We start from the raw sequence: 27,338 nt of genomic DNA, 5'->3' as shown, positions 1-27,338 counted from the left end.
ATTTATTTCAAAATATTCTATTACAAGCTTTTTGTGATAACCAGCATTTTTCCAAGTTAGTTGCAATTAATAAGTTTTACTGTATATTCCTATATGGCTATATAATTGCTAGAATTCATCATTGACCATCTAAATTACAGTACATGGTAATATGCTGGCAAAATGCTTCCTTTTTTTTTTTTTTTACTGCCATCATATTTTAAGGTTTTGATTTCTAACAGTCAGAAACATATGGTAAGAGATTGTCTCATGGATTAGAGTTTAGAACTCTGAAAAAATAAAGCCATTTTTAAAATGGGCTTTCTATATACTCAGGCAGTGTCTTCGTCTGATTTATTCATGCCAAATTGTTTTACGATTGTCCCTGCTGTTGTTCCAAGAGGGGAGAAGTTCACAAATGCATAAGGAAAATATGAAGCTTATTTACTTATTATACTTGTGGTCTAATCCAGATTCAAAACTGGCCTATAGAGATTAACCAGGATTGGTGGTGATAAATTATTCCATAGACACATTCCCACTAAAGCACTAACAGACAAAATAAAGAAAATTGCCTAACTCATTTTTAAAAGCTACTTTAAAAGTCAGGACAAGCAGAAAGAAAGAGATTTAGAAAGTATACATTTTTGACTATGTGCTGTTTGGGTGGGAATAAGACATCAATAAATTTTATTGATTATAAAACACTGTACATGTACCTTTTTTTTTTACTGAAGACTAGAGCATTGCTAATTTTCTCCATATGTGTATAATTTGTCTTTGACCTTTAACAAATGTCCTTTAAGCAGTCCACTTACCATCCAAAAAGAATGCTACAGCATCATTTTACATGCACACAAAGAGTTGAAAGCTCCATAAAAATAAATGATCCATGATACAAGATACATTAACCAGCAGAATAATAAGCTATTTCAGCCCCGTAAATTTTAGTGCCCATCCATTCAAAACTGCACTGGGTCACTTTAGGATGAAATTCATAGGAACAAAATGGTAAACACATATGTTTTATTTGGTAAGCTGCCAACCCCATATTTTGTGTAAAAGTTTGTAAGCCTACGAAAACCTACCCAAAGGCACATCAGGCAGTGTATATTTAAAGTGTCTCTTTCCAATACATGATTTTATGTGTTAAAGATATATTTACTATTAAGCATCATGTATATTTAATGTCACAATGTCTATTTCAATGCCCTAAAAAGCTTTTGTTCACTTTATAGTTTCCATTAGCGAAGAACCAACATTCAGTTCCCTCACAATTTTGTAAAGTGCAGGCAACCCACAAGAGCTTCTAGTTTTAATTGGCTCCCCTGTGGGACCACGATAATTGTTATGAAGTCATTCATTCTACCTCAGCAGTTTCAACTGTCAGGTACATATAACAATAATTGCAGTTAATGAATGCTGCTCAATTTATTAAGTGCAAAATGAAAACCAGTATTCTTTTATATGCAGCACTGAGGCATATTATCATTTATCATTTGTGTCTACCATGTTGAATATTCTACTGTCATATATTGGGCAGGGGATACAGCCATATTTAATAATAATAATAAAAAAAACCTTATCTTCATTAAGGGATTATGCAGGAAATTCCAACTCTCTAATTAAGGAGTAATTTAAAAAATTAATTCCAAAAGCAATATTTAATAAGAATCTATGTCTGTGAAAAACCATCTGGAGAAACCAAAGCTTGTTTCCTGCTTTCGATAAACAGGATTCCTTCTGGAGCCACCCTCCTCTCCTACAATCCTTACAAGAGTTTAAAAAAGTCCAAAAGCTTCCGGTTGTTTGAAATATTAGTGTTGCTTCTTTCTCAAAGTTATGGGCAGGAAAACTTTTTGTATAAATAGAAACAATCTATTTCTTGATTAAAAAAAAACTAAGAACTAGATTTTTTTTCAGTCACTCAAAGTAAACCGCATAGACATCTGCAAGAGCAAAGAGAGAAGAATTTCTGAAAATATAAGATGAAAAAGTATCACTTTTAGGATCCCAGAGGCATCTGCTTCCAATATGTATGCTCTGACTGTTCAGTTGTCCAATGTGAACAAGCACAATTAGCTTATACCGTGGAATCATCAAGTCCTTAACCCGGGCTTTAATAACCTACCAATTTAAAAGGAAAAAAAAAAAAGTCCCCATTTATCGTTTAGTCACATTGAAACTTAAAAATCTTAATCTGTGTCATATATATAAACCAAAAACCAAACACATTGCCATCGAGTCGATTCTAACTCTTAGTGACCCTATCAGGACAGAGTAGAACCACCCCATAGGGTTTCCAAGGAGCAGCTGGTGGATTCGAACTGCTGACCTTCTGGTTAGCAGACAAGCTCTTAACCACTACACCACCAGAGCTCCTTGTCATACAAGTAGTAGATTTAATTTTTTAAAAATTACACGTGCATTGTCGATTCTTTCAATAATTGTTGGTAGATCTGTAACTATGATTTCGTTCAAGCACTGTCCCCATCAGATTGAACATAAGGAACAAAATGATAGAGCAATAAGTCTACATTTTCTAAGGCGTATGAAAAATTCTAATCCAGAGCACCGAATTTAAAGGATTTATTAAATTCTTAGAAAACCTATGTTAAGATGGCTTCCCTTCAAAGAATGTTGGCCTTAGAGTTATATTGTCCGGTTCACTTCAAATTAAGGGGGCATACACAGGACTTTCCTGAAAATATGACTAATCATGAATGTTTATTAGATAATTTTGTATAAAAAAGAAAGAGAAAACCTAGATAAAGTGCTAGCTGTTTAGTTGATAAAAACAGAAATGTATTTAAAGACCACAATATCTTTATTTGATGGTACTGAAGGAGGTAGTTGCTCCCTTAGTAAAGAGAAAATGATCATTAAAATATTGTATCTTCTACCATAAAGTTTTTTGAAAATGGGACAATTTCATACATTTTCTTTATAAAGTACATGCAGATGTTACACAAAACTGTCTCAGCCAAAAGTTTTCTCTCTCTCTCTCTCTCACACACATACAATGGGATATGACCTAATTAATAAATCTTTTCATAAAATATAAACATGCATTGTTCCTGCTACTGCAAATTAATTCCCTTCATCAAAAAGTAGGGGGCTGTTGTGCTTTCAGCAGATACTCTAGTTACAGTTAACACTTTGGGAAAATCACACATGTACCTCAGAAACTGTTTTAGTCATCTGTCTACAGAGCTCTGGTTCATATTCTTCCTCTTGCAGATAGTTAGTTAACACATCTTTCAAAATATGATTGACAGCAACCACAGGAAAATGTTTTGTAGGACCTGAAAACATACAGAATTTCTTTCAAGAAGTAATTTCAAACCACATCCACCCACCCTGTACGCTAATCAAGAGTACTGAAACATGAAGGGACATTTAACCTCCTGAGTGGTATCTATTTAGGGAAAAAAGTGGTCCTAATTAGGTTTCCAGTTAGGTTCTCTGGAGGGACAAGAAGATAATGGATTCATATATTTACTAGACTACCAAAAATATGTGTTCAGTACTGTTGAGGTTTGGCATTCAAAGTCTTCTCCTTCCTTGTTCCTACAGTTAGTGACCTACCTCAAAGTCTCAAGATCTTTCTAATTGGGTCTCCTGCTTTTTTGTCTCCCTCTCATTGCTGCTCATTCTGCACACTGCACCCAAAGTGATCACTCTAAAGCCCAGATCTTACTGCATTATTCCTCTTCTTAACCCAACCTATAGCCTCATTGCTCCCTAAGCACGCTGCTCCAGTTTTCTGGATTCCACTGGGCTTTTAAAGGATGGAGTCCCTGGGTGGTGAAAATGGTTTACATGCCTGGTTGCTAACTGAAAGGTTGGAGGTTTGAGTTCACCCAGAAGTGCCTTGGAAGAAAGACCTAGTGATCTACTTCTGAAAATTAGGATTGAAAACTCTAGGGAGAACAGTTCTGTTCTGACACACATGTGGTCACCATGAGTCATGCTTGACTTCATGGCAACTGTGGGATTTCGTGTGTGTGTACGTATGTTCAAAGCATGCTGCGTGCCTTTGCTCTAGTTTTTCTTTTCAAATGGAACATTCTTCTCCATCTTGCTTGTCTGACAAGCATTTTTCAAGGCCACTTCAAATGTCTTCTGCTCCAGTTAGCCTTCTACTTCCCTTCAGGTTGAAACAATCACTCTCTTCTCTGTACTCCCAATACACTGGGTCCCCATTGCTACCCTGTCTCCTAATCCTCTTGATTATAGGAAGGCATACTTGTCTCTCTCCTCAGTGAACTAGTAAGCAGGGTTAGATTGTATTCTCCTGTTGCTAAAGGTATAAGAAATGTTCATTATATAATTTCTCAATATAAAGAGAATTACGTATTTTATAGGCACTTATCACAACACAATGCCTACTTTTTGTTGAGCATTTTCTGTGTCAGGCACTATATTAAATACTTTATATTTATTACCTTACATAATCTCTCAATAAATTTGAAGTGAATCCTACTGCTGACTCCATTAAAAAATATACTTTTTAATTGAATATTAGCAAGATGACTAGGTGAATGCTTAAAAAGAATGAATTTTTAGAGGTTTATTAAATACATTGAGAAACTTTCCCAAGATCACACAGCAGTAGAGTGCAGATGGATATCCAGGTTTATTTAACTCAAGAGTCTATATTCACAGTCACATTTAGTCCATGTTCACAGCTGAAGTTTGAGATGGGTCTGCTGTTCCCTGAACTCCAGGAACCTTACCAGCACCTCTTGGGAGCATTAGCCTCATCGTCACTCTGGGTGCATGACCATGTCAATGTAATACACGTACATGTACCCAGGGTCTGGCAATCATTATTTGCAGAATTGATATGGATTAAGGAATGAGATCAAGAATTCTATCTAATTCTATTTTAATAGTTGTCAATATATTTTACTAAGTGTTCACTTTTTTTTTTTCCCACATATATATCAGTTTTATTGCCAGGTAAGAAATTCATATTAATATAGTGAATACATATGTTTACAAATAAACATTCTTAGAAAACAAACAAATGTTTTTTGTTTTTTTCTTCATTGTAGGAAGTATTATTGGTATCATAAACTCTGCAGTTGTTGACAAGTATTAATACAGGTTTACTTGCAGAACATATGGTTACTAAAATATTTGCACATAAAATATGCTCCATTTACACAAAAAAACTGGGGGGAGTTAGGTGGGGATGCCAGGCAGAGCCCAAGGAGGGTGGAGGCTTAGACACTTTGGGAGGGCAAAAAGAAGTCAGATGGTGGTCCCTTTGGGCTGAAAGTCAGAGGACAGTGAAAGGCAAGAAGTAGGGGCTGGTATGAGGGCATGGGATGGGGAGGGGAGTGTCTCTCTGCTTTGCTCAGGTTTCTTTCTTCTTGGTCTCCCCACTCTAGCTATAGGATCCTTTTCTTGGTACATGGCATAGACAATCCCATAGATCATCCCCTCCTTGAGTATCATGGGGTCTTTCTATTTTCCCTAGATGCCTAAGAATAAACAAACCTCCCCTGTCCAACCTCCACCCCGTTAGTTCAACTCCCAACACCAACTGGAAGATAACGAGGCTGCGCAGGGCTACCCTTCTTGGGTTGTTTTCACTGCTGTACCCAATTGACCAGGCTGTACCCTTGCTGCCAGAATTGTAACTGCAGACCCAAAGTAGCCAAGTTCAGTAGATGAAGTTCACTCAGAGGAGGAGGAGCATGGAGAAGAGAGAAAATACTGCAGATTCAGAAACCAAGAAAGCCCCTGAATCATGGTTGGGATAAGGATGAGATGAAGTGGGTTGAAGCAAGGGGCAAAGTTGGGCCAAAAGGGGTATTGGAATTACAGAATTTTGAGTTGGACGGAAACTTACAGATAAGCCAACCCAGTATTTCCTGAAGTGTAGGCTGCGTACCATTAGCGTATGTGGAAGGTGGGACAGGAATATACCTAGCACTAATTATAAGTGTTTACTTTTAATGACTATATTTGTCAGGATTTAAGGAAACATATGGCATACTCAAGTTAGAATAATTCCAGAAGGCTTTAGTAAAAGAACTCTTCAGGGAGGTCCACCATGATGCTGGAAGCTCTGCCACTGGTATTTCAAATACCAGCACAATCACCCTGGTGGGCAGGGTTCAATGGAGTTTCCAGGCTAATACAGACTAGAAAGAAAGGCTTGAAAATCTACTTTTGAATATTAGCCAACGAAAACCTTACAGACCACAACAGAACACTATCTGACTCTTTCTTTGGACATGTCATGAGGAGGGATCAAACGCTGGAGGAGGACAACGCTGAAGTAGAGGGCCAGTGAGGGCGAGGGAGACCCTTGGTGAGATGGACTAGCACGACAGCTGCAACAATGGATTCAAACATGCTGAATCGTGAGGATGATGCAGGGCTGGGCAACATTTCACTGGGTTGTACATAAGGTTGTCAGTGGTCGGAGTTGACTTGATGGCAGCTATTTATTTATCTCTTAGAAAGGTCTGAGCAGGATGTAGGAAATCAGTTCTTGACTTCCAAAATAAGTTTCTGAAGGTACTTTCAGAGTCAACTGATGAAAATGCCAAAACTTTTTTTTGAGAGAATTTTTTTTCCCTTAGGAAGAAAAAATGTTTCTGAAAATCAAAAAGCAAAGACCTGAATGGTCAGGATGAAAAAACAAACAAAAAACTGTCCAAAAATGACTTAAAAGAGACTAAAGATCTGGTTATTTAACATATCTATACCTCAACTCCCACAAATTGGGATAATTATGAGAATTACTATGTTGTAAGGATTAAATAAGATAAAATACTTAAAATTCTTACAATAGTGCTGGCCACACACACACGTAACAGTCGTTAGATATTTATTATTATTAATGTTGTTGCCATTATTGTTATTACCTCATTCTGAGGGAAGGGATAGGGGATGTTCCTTGTTGAGAAGGCAGCAGTGGGAGAGGATGTAAGCAGGGAGACAGTGAAGCCGCCACAGATGGAAGGGCCCCATGAGGTGGGCAGAGTCAACGCTGAGAGATTGACAGTTTTCTGTCCAAGGAAGTGTCCAATGATGCCTGAACACCTCATGGAAACCGAGCTCAATCATCTCTCTCTCTTCAACTTTAGGCTTTACTTTCCATCATGTTGGCCTCATTCTCAGGCAGACTATCTCAACGTGGCAGCAACCTGGTGATCACTGTCAGTGTTTTCAAAGATTTGGGTACTCCCATGAAGTACTCATTCTATAATTAATGAAAAAACCAAACCAAACCCATTGCTGTCAAGTCGATTATTACTCATAGTGATCTTTCAGAACAGAGAGTTTCCAAGGAGCGCCTGGTGGATTTGAACTGCTGACCTTCTGGTTAGCAGCCGTAGCACTTAACCACTATACTACCATGATTTCCCCATAATTAATAGGTAATTTCATTGAATATCATGGGAGGCTTCTATTCTTCGTGATAAGGTAAAGTTTTAGAGTTAGTCACTTTCAGAAGTAACAGCATAATGAATAAAGAATCAATATAAATACATTACTTCATTTAATTGTCACAGCACTTTTCTAATGTACGGACTTCTATTTATAGACAAAAAACTGAGATTCAAGGATCCTGACTACGTTGCTCAAATATAATTTATCTAGGAATTCAAACTAGTATTCAAACTAAGATACATCAAATTCCACAGTCTGTACTTTCTCCTACATTTTTGTTTCAGTAATTACTTAATGAGAAAATGTAAATGGTGTTTTATTACAAGAAATACACTTTTCATTTTCCATTCTTTTTTTTTTTTCTTTTGTTAATTATATTCAGGTTGCATCTCATTTTTTGGTGTCTTTATAATCAACAGCATGATTAAAAAAAAAAAACCACTGCTGGTTTGTTGATTCCACCGTCATGTGGATTCTGACTCATAGCAACCCTATAGGACAGAGTAGAACTGCCCCGTAGGGATTCCAAGGAATGGTTGGTAGATTTGAACTGCCAACCTTTTGGTTAGCAGCCATGGTGCTTAACTAGTGTGCCACAAGGGTTCCAATGGTAAATGGAGAAAAGATTGAGATTGTCAAGGATTTAATTCTACTTGGATCCACAATCAACGCCCATGGAAGCAGCAGTCAAGAATTCAAAAGGCACATTGCATATTAGGCAAGTCTGCTGCAAAGGGTCCCTTTAAAGTGTTAAAAAGCAAATATGTTACTTTAAGGATGAAGGTGCACCTGACCCAAGCCATGGTGTTTTCGATAGCCTCATATGCATGGGAAAGCTGGGCAGCAAAGAAGGAAGACCAAAGAACTGATGCCTTTGAATTATGGTGCTGGCAAAGAATACTGAATATACCATGGACTGCCAGAAGAATGAACAAATCTGTCTTGGAAGAAGTACAGCCAGAAGGCTCCTTAAAAGCAACGATGGTGAGACTTTGTCTCATGTACTTTGGACATGTTATCAGGACAGACCAGTCCCTGGAGAAGGATATCATGCTTGGTAAAGTAGAGGGTCAGCAAAAAAGAGGAAGGCCCTCAATGAGATGGACTGACATGCTGACTGCAACAATGGGCTCAAACATAGCAACAACTGTGAGGGTGGTGCAGAACTGGTTTACGTAGGGTTGCTACGAGTCAAAACTGACTCCACAGCACCTAATAACAATAACATAATTATTCAGGTAAAGGGACAGCGAACATGTTAAGCATTTAAGATGCGTTTAATGATGAAAACATCATTGGACAGAATATGAAAATTAATTACACATAAGAGTACTGACAATTGGCTACTTTTTTCTTCTTCACTCTGCTGGCCAGTATTGCATTGTGTGGACAGGGGAGAATCTTTACTAAAGGCCCACAAAGTGCCTATCACATGCAAAATAAAGCCAGAAACAAGAAGAAGTGGAAATACATTTTTAATTGAGTATTAAGATTAGTTGAATGGTTAAAAAAATGAAATTTTCAGGCATAAAAGACTAATTATAAAAGAATAATTCACAGAAACTTTTTGTAAGAAGGCAGATCGGCTTGACAGTAATGGGTTGCTTGTTGGTTATACTAAGATATTTCTAAAATTACTTTTCTAACTTGGCTCAACACTCAGCATTTCTAAAACTGATAAGACAATTTAGTTTATCTGAGAAAATAGTTTATGAAAATATATCCTAATGAAGAAGAAACACAGGGCATCACATTTTGACTGCTCTACATTGTTGCCATGTGACACAAACCCTTCTATCATGCATAGTCATAGGCACCAAATGGCTAATATTTTTTAGCTGCAGAAAAGAGAAAACCTGGCCCAAATGTGGCTTGCCTAACTGAAAAGCCTAACGGTAGTAGGCTGAATTTAGGACTCAAATGGTGACATCAGGATTTGATTGTTCTCTCTCAGTTCTGCCTTCCCCTATGCTGGCTTCTGTCTGGGGTTCTGTGTAAGAGCAAGGTGGCAGAAACTGCCAAACCCCAAATTCTTTCAAGTTTCAGGGCCTGATTTGCTTCTTCAACAGCCCAAACAACATTCCCTGAACTGAATCTCAAAGGCTTTGATTAGCTTGACCAGAGTTATATGCCATCCCAGAATCAGCCACTGTTCCATTTCTGAAGCCAGTGTTCACTCCACCAGAATGGTATGGACTCAAAGTGGTGAAGATGGTGGCAGTGGGGCTTCCTCAAAGAAAACTGGGTAAAGTTACCAGAAGGAGTATAAAAGTATATTGGGTAGTAGAAATAACAAATGTCCACCACAGGCACTCTGAAAATATCAGTAGATTGACTAATTATGGAGCCCTGTAATCCATGTAGTCTTGGGGATTACTGTAGAGAACTGGCTACAAGGTTTAATGGGATGTGTTGATGGTCTACAATTTTCTCTGGGTTAACTGGCCACAGATGGAACTACCTTGCCCCACAGGGTCTACCTTTGGTCCTTGGTAAGTCTCTGTGGAATTCTATATAGCAGTAATTATACATGGGTTCATATAATAGTGTGCCGGTTTGCATTTACAGAAAACAAGTAGATCTATGAGGAAACATGAATGGGAAAAGCTACTCGCCACAGACTCTGCCTCAGAGTATAGGGGCAGGTGCAAAGATCTTTGTTTTCAAAACCTCAGTGGTAAGGGATAAACATCTCTGTCGACAGGGGACCATGAATCATTTTCCTTGAAGTTTTGTTTTCCTCCACCTAACAACAATGTTGTTTGGTTTTATTGGATTAAACTTCAATGAACAGCTCTTTCCTTTAAGTCCAGTACATAGAGTGGCATCAGTCTACCAATTAACTCCACAGAATAACTCATAAACATCCAATGAACTTTTTAGTTCAGTAATACCCAATAAATGTCAGCGATGCCCAGTATTTAAGAAACACTGATAAAGAAAAGTAGTCATTGGGTGTTGATCTCATTTTGCAGAGGAAGAAACTAAAGCAGCATCAAATCTCTTAATAAATTAAAGTCCCTTATTTTGTGCCAAGAGCCCTGGTGGCATAGTGGTTAACTGTTGGGCTGCTAACCAAAGGTCAGCAGTTCAAATCTACCAGCTGCTCCTTGGAAACCCTATGGGGCAGTTCTACTCTGTTCTATAAGGTGGCTACAAGTGGGAATCGACTTGACGGTAATGGGTATTTTGTGCCAGGAGCCTCTGGATGGTGCAAATGGATAAGCACTTGACTACTACCTGAAAGGTTGATTGTTTGAACCTACCCAGAGGTCCTCAGAAGAAAAGCTTGGAGATCTGCTTCTGAAAAGTCACAGCCTTGAAAATCCTATGGAGTATAGTGCTACTCTGCACAGATAAGGTTGCCACGAGTTGGAATTGTCTCAGTGGCAACTGGTTTGGTTTTTTTTTGGTTTTATTTTGTGTGAGGTTTGAAGACAATGTCAGGTTACCAAGGTTACCAATTATTATTTACATAAGCATCAGTCACCAAGTTAGAAGTTTTCAAACAGGAGTGAGTGGTAAAATAACAGACCCAACTGGTAGGTGTTTTCCATCTGAACTGTAAGGTGAGAGGCATCATCACGCTGGCTAGGTTCATCCATATAGGACACAGTACTCAGGGAGCTAAAAGCAAGGGAGAAAAAGAAAAGCTCAAAAGTTGTTACAATAATAACAACAAAATGTACTGTTGCTTTAGGCTAAAATGTCACAAAGATAAAGTTTTATCTAAGAAAATTTTAGGAAAGTTCTAAGTAAATATCCCAGTAACACATTAAAAGTCTAAAACATTTTAGAGGTGGAAAAATTAAGACTGAGGTAAGTTACTTGGACCAGGTCTCGAGGTAGAGGCTGGAGCCCAGTATAGTACCTAGGTCATCTGATTATCTAGAAAGTGTTCTTTTAACAGAGGGTGTCGTGTCTATTAATGTTTGGTCTCTATCTATGGGGTCAGAGAGTACATGTTTCCAAAGCCATTGCCAATCTCGTCTCTATCACAGACACAAAGGCTCTCCCCAAAGGAGACAAACCACACAAAGAGGCCTTGGGAATATAGGAGGAAGCTTACCATGTTAGGAAAAAAACTCTTTGTATGCCTGGGGGCATACATATACCACGTACGTCACAAAAGTCCTTTGCAGAAAAAAGGAAATTGAGAAACTCATCTATATGGTGAGAAAAATCTCAATTCACCCAAACTATCGTAAATCGATAAGCATCAATCATCCTTTTCAACATTAAGAAAGGGGTTTGGTTTGGTTACCAAGGCAATATGAGCTTACCCAGGTGCTGAATAGGAGACCCAAGAAAAGAGGAACCCCTAATGTCCCTCAAGTGCTACTTAATTCAGAGGAAATTCAACTGTCACTAATGGCAGTCTCAGAACTTCCCACCCCCAATTCTCTCCACCTGTGAAAACAGAAGTTAAACCAGATGTCATTTCAAAGGAGATAATATAATACTGTGTGTGTGTGTTCAGACAGGCCACTTTTCTCAATGGGCTATATTTTTGCTTTAATTTAACGAGAAAAGGAGAATTTGTTCCTAATCTTTAGGGATTGTTCCCCTCAACAAAGAGTTTAAAATACTCTCTTCTCAGTTGTATGGAATTAATGAATTTCTTACACATTGATAGTCTAAGAAAATCAGAGATCATCTACTTCAAAACTTTTTAAAAAATACAAAACAATTCACACGATAAATTAAAGTTTACCTGCCCAGCCCAAGAAAGCGATGTAAGAAATTATGGCTGCTCTTTCACCAAGCATTTCTGGATTAGTGTTTTAATCTTCATTCTTATAACACCTGCTTTCCTCATAATTTTCTGCTGCCCTTTGAAGTAGCAACCAACCTGTTTGGCTACACTGGCTACAGGTGTTGTGGGCAGTACCAAAGATGATAGCTTTTGCTTAGAAAACCCAACGTTGAATACCCTTAGAAAACCCCTGACGCTAAAACAAGCTGGTCTGCCTCAGTATTATACATGCTAGTTTTAACCTGCAAAACACTTTCCATCAATGATCTCATTTTGCCTTCCAAATATTCCTTGAAGTAAGTAAAGGAGTCATTATTCTACTCATTTCAGAGATAAGGGAAATGAGTAAAAGCAGACATAGATTTCAAGTATCCTATTTATCACTCAGGGGCAAAGTCTCACATATGGTCTTATTTGACAGAATGCAAACAGGGGTCATGACTACCTGAAATAATTAGTTACTGCAGTTAAAATTTACCTGCACAAAAGTACAGAAGATATTGATAAAAACCCCATATCTTTTCTATTGAACATTATACTAAAAACTGATAGAAAAGCAAACAGAATTGGCTTAAAATTCAAACTAGCAGGAGCTAGAAGTCTAAGACAAGAAAGCAAATAAAAATTTTTAAAAACAGTCCACTATTGCTTTGTTTCCTGTTACTAAAGATTGATAATCAGTGCAATCATGACATCATTGCTACAAAACTGGTAATCATCATAAAATTCCATTTACCCATTGCCGTCCAGTAGATCCTGACTCATAGAGACCTTATAGGACAGAGTAGAACTGCCCCGTAGAGTTTCCAAGGAGTGCCTGGTGGATTTGAATTGCTGACCTTTTGGTTAGCAGCAATAGCACTTAACCACTATGCCAAAAGGCAGCTTAAAAATTCTACTGGGTGAAGACTGGAGTGCAAATAAAAAGTTATACAGACAGACTTTTTTTAAATTACTAAAGATGTTTTTGTTCAGTGTCTTTTTATTTCCACAACAATCACATAAACAATGAATACTCATTGTAAAAAATTCAAAACATACAGAAAGTATAAAAAAGGAAGCAAAAACACACAAAGGATTACTAACCACAATAACAGAACATGAAGCTTGGAGTTTGTGGAGAGGAGATGGGACTTTGGGGAGTAAGGTTCAGATATTTTGTGCTGGAAATCTGGCGACCCTTATTGTGCTGAGGGAAAATATTTGGCTACTCTGCTGCCTTCTGTACTTTGGAAGGCTGACCATGCATTGCCCAAGGCTATAACTTCATGGAAAACAGTAGGAAAATTTTACTTGTTAAAAACCCCAAACATATATATAGTATATACACATGTTTTTTTAAACAGTGCTTTAATTTTTACTGAGATGTATGGCAACGCCCACATTAGAACGGGATGGGTTGGAAAAAGGTCGAGAGAGAGGAATAAAAAAAATAGGCTGAAAAAGGGGGACAGACCTGGAATTGGCAAAGCTCTATTGCGGAGGACAGACCTGGAATTGGCAAAGCTCCTGTGCACTGGGTGTAGAAATAGCTGGGTGAAATCGGTCTAAAGTAACAAAAGTAACACACTCTCATTGGACCTGGCTGATATCAGAAGGCATAATAATTTTCAAAAGTGAAACTTCCCATGATAACTCAATAGCCTGTGATCTGATTACATAGAAAGGAGGCAAAAACAGGGGGAAAAAAACCAAAAAGCAGTTGGAGTATGTTTATTCGTTCAGGAAATTCAGTTTTCAAAGAAACACCTTGCAAGTTTGCTTGGTGACCAATCCCTGAATTGCATAGCTTTATCATTACAAGGCACATAATAGCGTCATGACTGTTAAAGACAATAATTTCACTTAAATCTCAGTAGCAACCGTTGCGGGGGGCGGGGGGGGACTCGTTGCCATTGAGTCAATTCCAACTCATAGGGACCCTACAGCAATAAAACCAAAAAACCAAACCCATTGTCATGGAGCCGATTTCTACTCATAGTGACCCTCTAGGACAGAGGAGAACTGCCCCACAGACTTTCCAAGGAGTGCCTGGTGGATTTGAACCGCCAACCTCTTGGTTAGCAGCCGTGGCACTTAACCACTGTGCCAGCAGGGTCTCCACTGTAGCAATAAGAAATACTACCTAATTGTTACTGAGAACTCATTTCCAGCCATTTTCACTGCAGCTCCAGGAAGAGAGAATATCTGAATGCATAATTGGCCTGGGAGCCATTAAAGCAGTAGATTAAGACGGTCAGAATATCATTTCTTTCTATTTCAAACTATGAAATGCTGAGAATGAGCATGTTTGAGATGGTATTATTCATGTATACCTTTTTTTTTTTCCCAACCCCGAGGGCTCTTAACTAAAGTGATGTGCTGCCTCCCAGTGGAGATACTGCAGAGCGCCACAGAGGAAAAAGGTAGGCTTCAGGGTATAAATTCGTAAGTTTGTTCTTCCATTCTTTTCTTCATTCTTTCAACAACTTTTATTGCCCACAATGTGGAGGGCAAAGTGGAAAGTACTGGTAATCCAAAGAAAAATTAGAGAGAGCCTCTGTGCTTGAGACACACGATGTAGAATGCGAGATAAAACATGCACCTAAACTTCCCACCTTAGGAACTTCCCACCTAAGGGCGTCTATGGATATTTTTATGAATGTCATGCTTAAGAGCCAAAGCATACCAACTGCTTGCCTGTCAGTAGATGGCAGTGGCTGTCTGGTAAGGTATGTTAGCTTTGTGTTCATTTAGCTTATAGCAAGCTTGATGGATTTTTATGTAGTTTTCAGGTATTTTACTCACATCACTAACCCCATATTACTAGTAAAAGGAAGCTTATAGTGGAAACAAATGTCATGATAATTTCCAAAAACAAAAGAGGAAAGAAAATGACAAATGACATGTGTTCTTGAGGGATACATTTTTAAGAGGAGGAGTTATTCTGAAAGACAAAGAATGAACCATGCAACTTGTGAAAAGTACAGGTATGACTTGACACTCTGATGTGATCGAAGATAGTCAAGGGAAGGTGACTGACAAAATAGAATAATGTTGAGTGTGTGGAGAGAGAATCAGAGTTAGTATTCAAAGCCCGTTGAACTAATCCTGCAGAAGAAGGAGAGATGATAGGTAAAGGGCCGCTGATGAAACTTCTGTGGCAGCTCCTGGATGAATGAATAAGTTCAAATCTCCTTTAGCCTCAGCAATCATCAGAGGTGAGGCTGCCAGTGTGGGTGCCGCAGTTGCCTCTACAACGCTGTGGGGATCATCAAGGAGGAGCATGACCTATCTCCACAGATTTCCAACACAAACGAAAGTGTTCTTTTTGGAAAAAGATGCGCAATGTTTTAGCAAGGAGGCAAAGAGTGTACCTTGCTTTAAACTTTTGAATACGCACTTTTCATTTGCTGTCAATGTATTTTATATCTGTAGCATGAAATCCCTTAACTTAATGGATATGCATACTTGTGAGCCGAATCTGTTTGTAAGCAAAATAAGTTGCTTGTTCAGGATTAATATAATACAATAATATATTATTAATTCATTCGGCAGTCAACAAATATTTATGGAGTTACTACTGTGTGCCAGACATTATTCCAGGTTCTTCGGCTACAATAATTAAATAATACAAAACTAAGGTCTGTCCTCATGGAACTTAGATTCTGGTGAGAGGGGACAGATAATAGACAAGAGACTTAAATAAATTATCTGTTGTGATAGAAGTGATTAATGATATGGGACAAAGGAAAAGTAGAACAGGTTAAGGGAACTTTGAAATGGGTAGGGGGACAGGGTGCCTCCACGAGCAAAGAATTGCAGGATGTGAAGGAGTGAGCTATGTGGATCTCTGAGGAAAGAGTACTCCAGGGAAAGAGAAAAGCTCATGCAAAGCTTTGAGACATGAGCCTGCCTGGTGTGTTTAAGGAAGTTCATTAGAGACAGAGTAGCCAGACCAGAGGAAACACACGGGAGGGTAGAAGATGAGGTTACAAAGCTCTCAGATAGCTTTGTAGGCCATTGTAAAAACTTTGGCTTTTACTCTAATAAAGTGGGAAACTATAGGGAGTTTTGAGCAGAGGAATTGCAGGACACAACTTCCATTTTATGATGATCACTTCAACTGCTGTGTTGAGAACAGGCTTTAGGCAGGCACGGGTAAAGCAGGGAGACCAGCTAGAAAGCTACTGGAGTAATCCGGGTAAGAGATGATGGTGGCTTGGGCCAAGATGGTAGCAGGGGAAATAGTAAGAATTCGTCAGAGTCTGAATATATTTTCAAAGTAGAAGCAAAATAATGTCCTGATGAATGGTAAGGAGGTGAAAAAGAGCTATGAGCATGATGTTCGAGATGTATATTCGGTGTTCAAATGAAAGCACAATTTTTTTGTAGGTGCTATGGAGTCTATTTCAGTTCATACTGACCCCATGTGACAGAGCAGAACTGCTCCATAGGGTTTTCTAGGCTGTAAACTTTACGGGATCTCCTGGATGGGTTCAAACCACCAACCTTTCGGTTAGCACCCTAGCACTTAACCAGGACTCCTTGAAAGGACAATAGGTACTTAGATCTATGAGTCTGGGATTTGAGAGAGAAGCATGGGGTGGAGATGTAAATTCCAAGTGAGTTTGGCCATCTCTTCATATTCTGCTTAGTCATTTGGGCTTCACTTCTATAAATTGCTATTTATCTCCTTTGACTATTTTTTCAATCACTTTCCTGTTTGTAATTGTTAATATGCAAGACTTTTAAGAAATATATACCTTCTACTGATCTATATTTTTAAAAAGTCTTGCATATTAACAATAATTAAAAAAAAAAAACAGGAAAATGATTCTACTGGATCTATCCCCCACACGTCTTGTCAGTTTGTCATATTGTGGGGGCTTGCAAGTTGCTGTGATACTGGAAGCTATGCCACTGGTATTCAAATACCAGCAAGGTCACCCATGGTGGACAGGTTTCAACTGAGCTTGCAGACTAAAACAGACTAGGAAGAAGGACCCGGCAGTCTACTTCTGAAAAGAATTAGTCAGTGAAAACCGTATGAATAGTGGCAGAACATTATCTGATATAGTGTCCGAAGATGTGCCCTCCAGGTTGAAAGGCACTCAAAACACGACTGGGGAAGAGCTGCCTCCTCAAAGTACAGTTGACCTTAATGATGTGGTTGGAGTCAAGCTTTCAAGACCTTCATTTGCTAATGTGGCACGACTCAAAACAAGAAGAAGCTGCTGCAAACATCCATTAATAACCAGAACCAAGATTGTATGAAGTATGAATCTAGGAAAATTAGAAATCATCAAAAATGAAATGGAATGTGTAAACATCAATATTCTAGGCATTAGTGAGCTGAAATGGACTGGTATTGACCATTCTGAATCAGACAATCATACGGTCTACTATACATTCATTGTCAAAAAGAACATTTCAAAATCTATCCTGAAATACAAAGCTGTCAGTGATAGGATAACATGCATACACCAACAAGGAAGACCAGTTAATACGACTATTATTCAAATTTATGCACCAATCACTAAGGCCAAAGATGAAGAAATTGAAGATTTTTACCAGCTTTTGTAGTCTGAAATTGATTGAACATGCAGTTTAGGATGCATTGATAATTACTGGTGATTGAAATGTGAAAGCTGGAAACAAAGAAGGTTTACTGGTTGGAAAATATGGCCTTGGTGATAGAAATGATGCCAGAGATTGCATGATAGAATTTTGCAAGACGGATGACTTCTTCATTGCAAATACCTTTTTTTACCAACATAAATGGTGACTATTCATGTGGACCTCACCAGATGGAACACCCAGGAATCAAATCGACTATATCTATGGAAAGAGATGATGGAAAAGCTCAATATCATCAGTCAGAACAAGGCCAGGTGCTGACTGCAGAACAGATCATCAATTGTTCACATGCTAGTTCAAGTTGAAACTGAAGAAAATTAAAACAAGTCCACGAGAGCCAAAGTATGACATTGAGTATATCCCTCCTGAATTTAGAGACCATCTTAAGAATAGATTTGACGTGTTGCACACTAACGACTGAAGACCAGACGAGTTGTGGGATGACATCAAGGACATCATCCATGAAGAAAGCAAAAGGTCATTAAAAAGACAGGAAGGAAAGAAAAGACCAAAATGGATGTCAGAAGAGACTCTGAAACTTGCTCTTGAATGTCAGGTAGCTAAAGCGAAAGGAAGAAATGATGAAGTAAAAGAGTTGGACAGAAGATTTCAAAGGGCAGCTTGAGAAGACAAAGTAAAGTATTATAATGAAATGTGCAAAGACCTGGAGATAGAAAACCAAAAGGGAAGAACATTTCTCAAGTTGAAAGAACTGAAGAAAAAATCCAAATCTCAAGTTGCAATTGTGAAGGATTCAACAGGGAAAATATCAAATGACATAGGAAGAATTAAAAGAAAATGGAAGAAATACACAGAGTCACTATACTGAAAATAATTAATGCATGTTCAACCATTTTAGGAGGTAGCATATGATCAGGAATCAATGGTACTGAAGGAAGAAGTCCAAAGTGCACTGAAGATACTGGCGAAAAACAAGGCTCCAGGAATTGACGGAATATCAACTGAGATGTTTCAACAAATGGATGCAGTGCTGGAAGTGCTCACTTGTCTATGCCAAGAAATTTGGAAGACAGCTACCTGACCAACTGACTGGAAGAGATTCATATTTATGCCTATTCCCAAGAAAAGTAATCCAATCAAATGCAGAAATTATTGAACAATATCATTAATATCACACGCAAGTAAAATTTTGCTGAAGGTCATGCAAAAGCAGCTGCAGCAGTATATTGACAGGGAAGTGCCAGAAATTCAAGCTGGATTCAGAAGAGGATGTGCAACCAGGGATATATCATTGCTGATGCCAGGTGGATCCTGGCTGAAAGCAGAGAATACGAGAAAGATGTTTATCTGGGTTTACTGACTATGAAAGGCATTTGACTGTGTGCATCACAACAAATTATGGATGACATTGTGAAAATTGGGAATTCCAGAACACTTAATTGTGCTCATGAGGAACCTGTACATAGACCAAGAAGCAGTCTTTCGAACAGAACAAGGGGATACTGCATGGTTTAAAGTGAGGAAAGGTGTGAATCAGGGTTGTATCCTTTCACCATACCTATTCAATCTGTATGCTGAGCAAATAAACTAAGAAGCTAGACTATATGAAGAACGTGGCATCAGTATTGGAGGGAGACTTGTGAACAACTTGCATTCTCCAGATGACATAACTTTACTTGTTGAAAGTGAAGAGGACTAGAAGCACTTACTGATGAAGATCAAAGACCACAGCCTTCAGTATGGATTACACCTCAACATGAAGAAAACAAAAATCCTCACAACTGGACCAATAAGCAACACCATGATAGGACCAATAAACAACATCATGATAAAAGGAGAAAAGATTGAAACTGTCAAGCATTTCATTTTTCTTGGATTCACAATCCACACCTATGGAAGCAGCAGTCAAGAAACCAAAAGATGCACTGCATTGGGCAAATCTGCTGCAAAAGACCTCTTTAAAATGTTGAAAAGCAAAGACGTAACCTTGAAGACTAAGGTGCACCTGGCCCAAGCCACGGTGTTTTCAATCACCTCATATGCATGTGAAATCTGTACAATGAATAAGGAAGACCAAAGAAGAATTGATGCCTTTGAATTGTGGTACTGGCAAAGTATATTGAATACACCATTGAGTGCTCAAAGAATGAACAAGTCTGTCTTGGAAGAATGCAACCAGAGTGCTCCTTGGAAGGGAAGATGGCAGGACTTCATCTCATGTACTTTGGACATGTTATCAGGAGGGACCAGTCACTGGAGAAGAACATCATGCTTGGTAATGTAGAGGGTCACTTAAAAAGAGCAAGACCCTCAACGAGACAGACTGACACAGTGGCTGCAACAATGGGCTCAAACATAGCAAGGGTTATGAGGATGGCACAGGACTGGGCAGTGTTTTGTTCTGTTGTATTTAGAGTTGCTGTGAGTTGGAACTAAGTCGACATCACCTAACAACAACAACAACATTTTTGTATAATCCTGGATCTATTTCCATCTGAGGTTTCTACATGTTCCATTCCTGTAACAGTTTATACATTTATAATATTTATAAATAAAAATTATAATATTTTTATTTAGTATGACTTTGTGGTATATCTTAATATCTGACAGGTAAGTCCTCCCTCTCTGCTAATTTTTTAAAATGAATTTTGTCACTTGGAACTCTTTTCTTGTTTGTAAAGTTTAGAATTACTTTGTAGGGTTTCTCAAAAAGTACATATGAATTTTGAGTGAAACGCACTGAATTTGTAAATTAATTTGAGGAGCGCTGATATCTTTATTGTGTAGTTTCAACCACGTATTATCTCTACTAATTCAAATATTCCTTTATGTGAATTCTTTCATGACCTGGATGACACACTCACCCAAAAGTTTTAACAAAGACAACTGTGAGAGGTTATATCCAAAGATGGTCCATGTGGCATTATTTATCTTGGCAGGGAATGAAAGACAATGTAGATGTCTGGGAATGGATGAGAAAATGCATGATGGGAAGATATTAAGGAATACTCTGTAGCAGTAAGAAGCAAAGAGGTAGATATCTATAGCTACATGAGTACGTGTAAAAAACGAAAAGTTTAATGAGCTATATGAGATTAACAGAATGAGATTTATATCAAAACACCATTTTTATCAGTTAAAAACACACATATCTTTGTTCAGTACTTAAACATGTATATTCTTGTAACATATGTAGTATTGTTTGTGTATATTGGAGTGGGCAACCACTGGGGGAGGGGAATGGAAGTTAAAATGGGGAAGAAGGGGGATAATCAGATACATAAGAGAAAGCCTTGCCCATACTGGTTATAATGATGGGCTATTAAATGAGGAATTCTTTTAACTCAAATCTGCTTCTAATGATCGTTATTTATTTATATGACTTTGTGGTATATCTTGATATCGGACAGGGTAAGTGGTTCCTCTCTGCTCATTTTTCAGAATTAACTTAGTTACTTGGAACTCTTGTTAAAAGTTAAATAGGAATGGGAATAATAAAATAATAAAAATATCTTCTTTAACCCAGAGTATTTTTTAGAAGAATTATATGGCTACTGTATGTGAAATGGCTTAGTAACCAATAAAGTATAATACAATGTTAGTTATTATTGTGGTTTAATTTGAGAACATGGCTATTTCTGTTTTCCCAAGCATATCTCTTTTGGGGGGATTCTGATCTTGTTGGGAGCTTTAGTTAGATTTAGATGACAACATAATTTACCCCCCTAGTAGCTCTGATCTACTAACCTCTAGTCTTATCCTTCAGGTATAGAAATGACAGAACAGGCCTGGCAAAGTCTTTTTTAACTGAACATAAGTGGCTCACAATAGTGTAGACTGGAATCATAGAATAAATCCATCATATTTAAAATTACTTGTTTGCCTGCTATATTGGAAACCCTGGTGGTGTAGTGGTTAAGTGCTATGGCTGCTAACCAAGAGGTCAGAGTTCAAATCTGCCAGGCGCTCCTTGGGAACTCTATGGGGCAGTTCTACTCTGTCCTATAGGGTCGCCATGAGTCAGAATCAACTCGATGGCATTGGGTTTTGGTTTGGGGTTTTGGCCTGCTATATTATAAGCACCATGAGGGCAGGATTGTTTCTGTGTGGTTCACCACCTAGCAGCGTGCCTGCAATGTAATCATTGCTCAATAAATCTTTATTTTTGAAGGAAGTAATGAATGTAATCCTTTCCATGCTGGTCACTCTTAGTGGAAAAACCTAGCCTACTGTGACAAAGCTACTAAGTAGCTCCCAGTTTACTTGAAAAATGAGCTTTTCCAGGTTAAAGCCCTGGAGTTATTCATCTTTATATGTGTAACATGTGGCACAATAATTGGCACACAGCAGAAGCTCAATAAATGCTGAATAAGTGAAAGAAGTACATACAGCATGGCCTAATGAGTGTGTGTGTTAGATACCATTAGATATCAACTGAAAATTGTGGTAATATTATGTCACAGTAATTTTTGTTTGAGGCAAAAAAGACTCTTCAGTCCCCAACCTTAGGCCTGAGCTACTAGTTGAATTACTGGCCTCAGAGATAATAAACCTGGATATCATGTCACGTTATATGACATGGGAAAGTAACTTAACCTCATGGTTTCTGTTCCCATTTTCAAGAACATGAGAGTAGCACATCTGTTTAATACTGTTTAATACTGTTTAATGTCTGCCAAAGGCTGACCTTCCACCAAGGAAGATGTCATTGTAAACACCTGCTCTTATCTCATGGCTGGGAAACAGAAGGTTCTGGTGAATGAAGAGAACAGCTTCATTAACGAAAGTTACACGTGGGTTACCAATTTGCAGGAAATGAGAATACTTGGTAAACAAAAGCCCAACTTGCCACTTGCTAATTCTGCAGCATTGGGGCTACGGAATTAGCCTCTCTAAACTTCCATTTCTTCATTTCTAAAATGAAGATGACAATTAGTATCTATCTTATAGAGCAGGGGTTGGCAAAACTTTTCTATAAAAGGACAAATACCAAATATTTTTGTCTTTGTGGGCCATATGGTCTCTATTGCAACTACCCAGCTCTGCTGTTGTAGTGTGAAAGAAGCCAGAAGCAATACGTAAAGGAACAGGCATGGCTGTCTTCCAAGAAGATTTTATTGATGGATTCTGAAATTTAAATTTCATATAATTTTCACATGTCACAAAATATCATTCTCCTCTTGAATTTTTTCCAATCATGTAAAAACCATGCTTATCTAACAGACCATAAAATAAGAGGTAGTAGGTTGGATCTGGCCTTTGGGATGTAGTTTGCCAAGTTCTGTGACAGAGCTTCTATGAGGAATAAATGAGGTCCATAGTAAAGGCTCAATAAATATTAGCTATTATTACTATTTTTATTATTATAAATTACTTAAGTGAAAAAATCCTCAAAATTCAAAATTAGAAATGAAGTATGATGACAACTGTGTGGGTATAGAAAGAAATATGTCTACATGTTAATAGTTACAAGATCCAGCTCAAGAAAAATTATATTATAATAAAACTATAAATAAGAAGACCTAATTCTGAAAACTGTCAACAATAATTATATTGGATAGAAGTCCATTCTTCCACAATTCAGAAGGTACTTCAGACATCCGTGATACCCAGGGATCACATTAAGCATTAGTTCCTACTGTAGAAGACTGTAGACATAGACGTGTAACCTTCAAGGAGGAACTTATCTGATCTCACGCCACACCCAAGAACTGCTTTCAAAGTAGGTCTATCCCCTACTCTTTCTTGCATTCCTTATCAGTGTGTTTACTGCTATAAAGGCAAATACGTCCACAGTCTGATGGGAGAAGTAGGTAAGAAAATAGCCAAACACAGTACCCCAGAGAAGGGGAGAGCAGAAGGAGCGGAAAGGATGGGCATCCAACCGAACCTGGAGATGGAGGTGGTTGTAGTCGGGTAGTTAGAGAGAGGTTCCTAGAGATGAAAAGACAGAGTTAAATTCTAAGGGAAATGAAGAAGGAAGCCAATAAGAAGAACATTCCAGGCAAGGGAGGGAGTATGCGGCAGTGGCTAGAGGCAAGACAGAGCACTGAAGAATACGGTAGCTGAGTATACTGTCAGAGGGTAGGATGCAAGACAGCAGTAGGGAAGGTGTTGCTAAAGAAGCAGCAGGAGTCCGAGGACCCTGCATGCCATACTCCTGATTTGGGACATTATACCAGTCATTAAATCAAGTTGACTTGCGAGCCTCACTTTTCTCATAGTAAAATGGGAAGAATGATGTGTACCTAGTAGGATTAACGCTGAGAGATTCAATGAGATAAAGTATATATTAGGTCCTCAGTGCATTTCAGATACACGCTTGAAACTATTGAGAGTTATCTTTTCAAAAAATTGTTTCCATATGATTTTCAAATGAAAGGGATATGCTTTTCCATAAAACACTGCAATTTTAAAACAATGCCTGCATTTAATAGCCAGTAAGTTTCAGAATTAATCTGTTAGGTGAAGACTCATTTCATGAAGGAGAATCAATTGTCAAGTTTGATTCCAGACACGAGGAGACAATGGAAAGCAAGTATGGGCTAGAGCTGGGGAGGCGGCTCTCTAAATAGCCTTTACATTGCAGAGTTGCTAGTTAAGAAAAAAAGTACAAACAGATGATTCTGAACAATTTGTTTGAGAGGCCAAATTTCTAACTTTGGAATATATCAAAACAATGGTAATTTAAATGGATTTGTTAATAAAAGATTCGTTCATGAAAAATCTATCCTAGTGAGTATTCTTGTTACTTTTATATTTATACTTCATCAACATTAAGTTGAAAAAGAGGAATCTCTTGTTCTTCAGATTTGATCAAATTGATTCTATAAGACTTTCCAATTTGTTTTTGAGAAGGAAGAGGTACATGAAAATTATGCAAGTAGGGATGATAGTTTAGTCTTTGGATGAGAGCATATTTTTTAAAAATCATGGGAATATGATTTATGTCAGATTATTATCATAAATATTTTCTTGAAAAAGTAAGCTGGATTTTAGCTAACAATTATTTTAAGATAATTAAAAAAAATTAATTTTAAATATTGGAAATAACAGCCAGAATGGTTTAGGGTCAGAAGCAAAAAAAAAAAAAATTACATAGGTTAATTATTCTCCCAGCTATACTTCTGACATATGCTGAGGTTGCTACTCATTTATATTGTTTCCCATCAAAAAAAGAGGAAGATTCTACTTATAATCCACAAACTTCCAGGGTTGGAAAGTGCAATTGTTAAAAAGTGCACTGACAGACTCTGGGAACAGAAAGAGTTTTGTTTCAGAACTCTCATGTATATTTCTTTTCTTCCAATCTCTGTTCCACAGGACACACTAGCTTCTGCTTCCCAACCACCAGGAGTAAGATGCCCCACCCTTCAATCCTGTGGAAACTATTAAGAAGGGAAGTCTTTTATATAAGTTAATTGTCCTGTGTGGCAGATAATTGTTTTGTTATCTTCCCAGGGGCAGTAAAAAGAAATGTTATGAAGGTATTAAAAATTGATTAATCTCTTTTGGAGAACAAATGCAATATGTAGCAATAGCCAAAAAATGTGTTTATATCCTTTTCACCTACCAGTTAATTATACTTTTGAGAAGCAACCAAGCAGATACTTATTATTTAATGCAAATCAAACAGACCAACCAGCCAGTGGGAACAAACTTAAAATGCCCAGTAATTGGGGAATGGCTAGCTAACTCATGAATTACATTCTAAAAATATGCAGCCATTTAAAAGAATATGAACAAAGATTTTGAAAATACAAAATTTGTATGCAATAATGGTAAGTGCATTGTATATGCATATATTTATTATAAAAATATAAAAAGCATATAATATAAAGGAGAAGAATTCATGAAACATGTAAAGAGTAGCTGGTCTACATTGCTTGTGATGTTTCTTTTAAATAGTTTTTTTTTTTTTGGTAAAGTCTTCGAAATAGTAAAAATGCTGCTAGGATCAGCATATCACTTATACTTTCTTATTCTCTTTCTCTCTCTTTTTTAATAGGGCCCCAAAACATGACCTGAACCTTGTACTTGTCCATTTCTCCATTTTTATATCCCAAAGGAAATGATCCCTCCCTCCCCATAAACATTATGAAGCTGTTTATTCAATAATTGAATTCAAATTGCTAGACATTCAGTTACTCACTCTTTGGTGCGCCGAGGAAGTTCCTTCTGCCAGAATTCATGACTACTTAGAGAAGACATACTCCCTCTTTTCTTTAATGAATGGGCTGCTCTGTCTTTGGTGATGTCTGACATCATCACGGCCTATGGTAGATTTTTGGAAAATAGTAAAAGAAAGACATGAAAACATTTCAGTATAACAGAGTCAAATGTCCAAGTGAAATACACACACTTTTCCTACCATTTTTGAATGTGGAAGTCACGTTTCCCCAAGAGTGATTTACAGTAGATGTTGTTATTTTGGCCAATGTTAACTGGAAATACAATAACTGGTAACTTATTTATGCAATTACAGACTCAATTCACATCAGTAGATATTAGGCTGTAACAAAAATGTTTAACTGGAGAAGAGGGAGAAAGTCGTTGAGGAAAGACAGTTGTTATCCCACACCAGAAACCAGTATTTTTTATTGGCCCACACACTTCATATTGATAAAAGTTTTGCTCAATAACATTTGTTGCTGTTTCTTTAAAAAATAAAGTTAAATGTCTTCCCTAAAAGATTCCACCCCAAGTAACAGTGTTATTTACTTTATAAAGAGAAAATGGAACTTTTAAGTAAGTAATTTATGGGAAAACCCACCTTTTCTCACAAATGTTTGTTAAAAAGCTAGTAAAATGAAAAAACAAACAGACCAAACCCATTGCCATCCAGTTGATTCTGACTCATAGCGACCCTACAGGACAGAGTACAACTGCCCCATAGGGTTTCCAAAGAGGCTGGTGGATCTGAACTGCCAGCCTTTTAGTTAGCAGCTGAGCTCTTAACCATTGCGCTACCAGACCTCCAAAAAAAACAAAATGCTGGTAGTGGGGATGAATTTCCCATAATTTAGACTGTAACTATAATGCCGTTTTGCCTACACACAAATTTAGACATTCATTTAGACTTTTTCGTAATTTGTAAATCTGAGATCCTTAACAAGGAGACACTGTGGTAGGCGTTAAAACAGAGTCCCTGCTCTCAAGGAGCTGGTAACTGAGTACTGGGTAGGGTAGACAAGAACACAATGGTGTGATAAGCATCTTGACAAAAAGAATTCAGTTGCTATCAAGTCAATTCTGACTTCTGGTGAACCACGTGTGTCAGAGTAGAACTGCGCTCCATTGGGTTTTCAATGGCTGGTTTTTCAGAAGTACATCACCAAGTTTTCCTTCCAAGTTGCCTCTGGTGTACTTGAACCTCCAATCTTTCAGTTAGCAGCCAAGCTGCTGCACTCCCCAGGACTCCAGTGTCTGGGCAGAGACAGGTAAAGGGTACTGCAGGACACACAAATGGGGCAGATGTGTGGTGGGGAGGGGGCAGAGTTTGTGTGTCTATATATGTCAGCAGCTCTGTGCATATGTCTGCGCGTTTGAATGTGGAAGTCATACACTCACATGTGTGTACCTGTAAGTGTGTACATGTCTCTGTGTG

General features: G+C 37.9%; 1 protein-coding gene across 1 annotated transcript in view; it reads right to left on the bottom strand.

Moving 5' to 3' along the window:
* Positions 1 to 200: 200 nt before the first annotated feature.
* Positions 201 to 27,338, bottom strand: part of DYNLT5 (dynein light chain Tctex-type family member 5) — a 29,138-nt gene continuing 2,000 nt past the window's right edge. Inside the window, exons 2-5 of the mRNA XM_003411143.4 lie at positions 25,884 to 26,005; positions 10,931 to 11,022; positions 3,160 to 3,284; positions 201 to 2,106 (exon numbers count right to left, since the gene is read on the bottom strand). Coding sequence (XP_003411191.2) covers positions 1,903 to 2,106; positions 3,160 to 3,284; positions 10,931 to 11,022; positions 25,884 to 25,999 — 537 coding nt within the window. The 5' untranslated portion in view covers positions 26,000 to 26,005 and the 3' untranslated portion in view covers positions 201 to 1,902. The remainder of the gene's footprint in view (positions 2,107 to 3,159; positions 3,285 to 10,930; positions 11,023 to 25,883; positions 26,006 to 27,338) is intronic.

Source organism: Loxodonta africana, chromosome 3, assembly GCF_030014295.1.
Source record: "Loxodonta africana isolate mLoxAfr1 chromosome 3, mLoxAfr1.hap2, whole genome shotgun sequence".
NCBI classification, from domain to species: Eukaryota; Metazoa; Chordata; class Mammalia; order Proboscidea; family Elephantidae; genus Loxodonta; species Loxodonta africana.
Note: the sequence above shows the minus strand (reverse complement) of the source record. Positions and strands in the feature narration are given on the sequence as shown.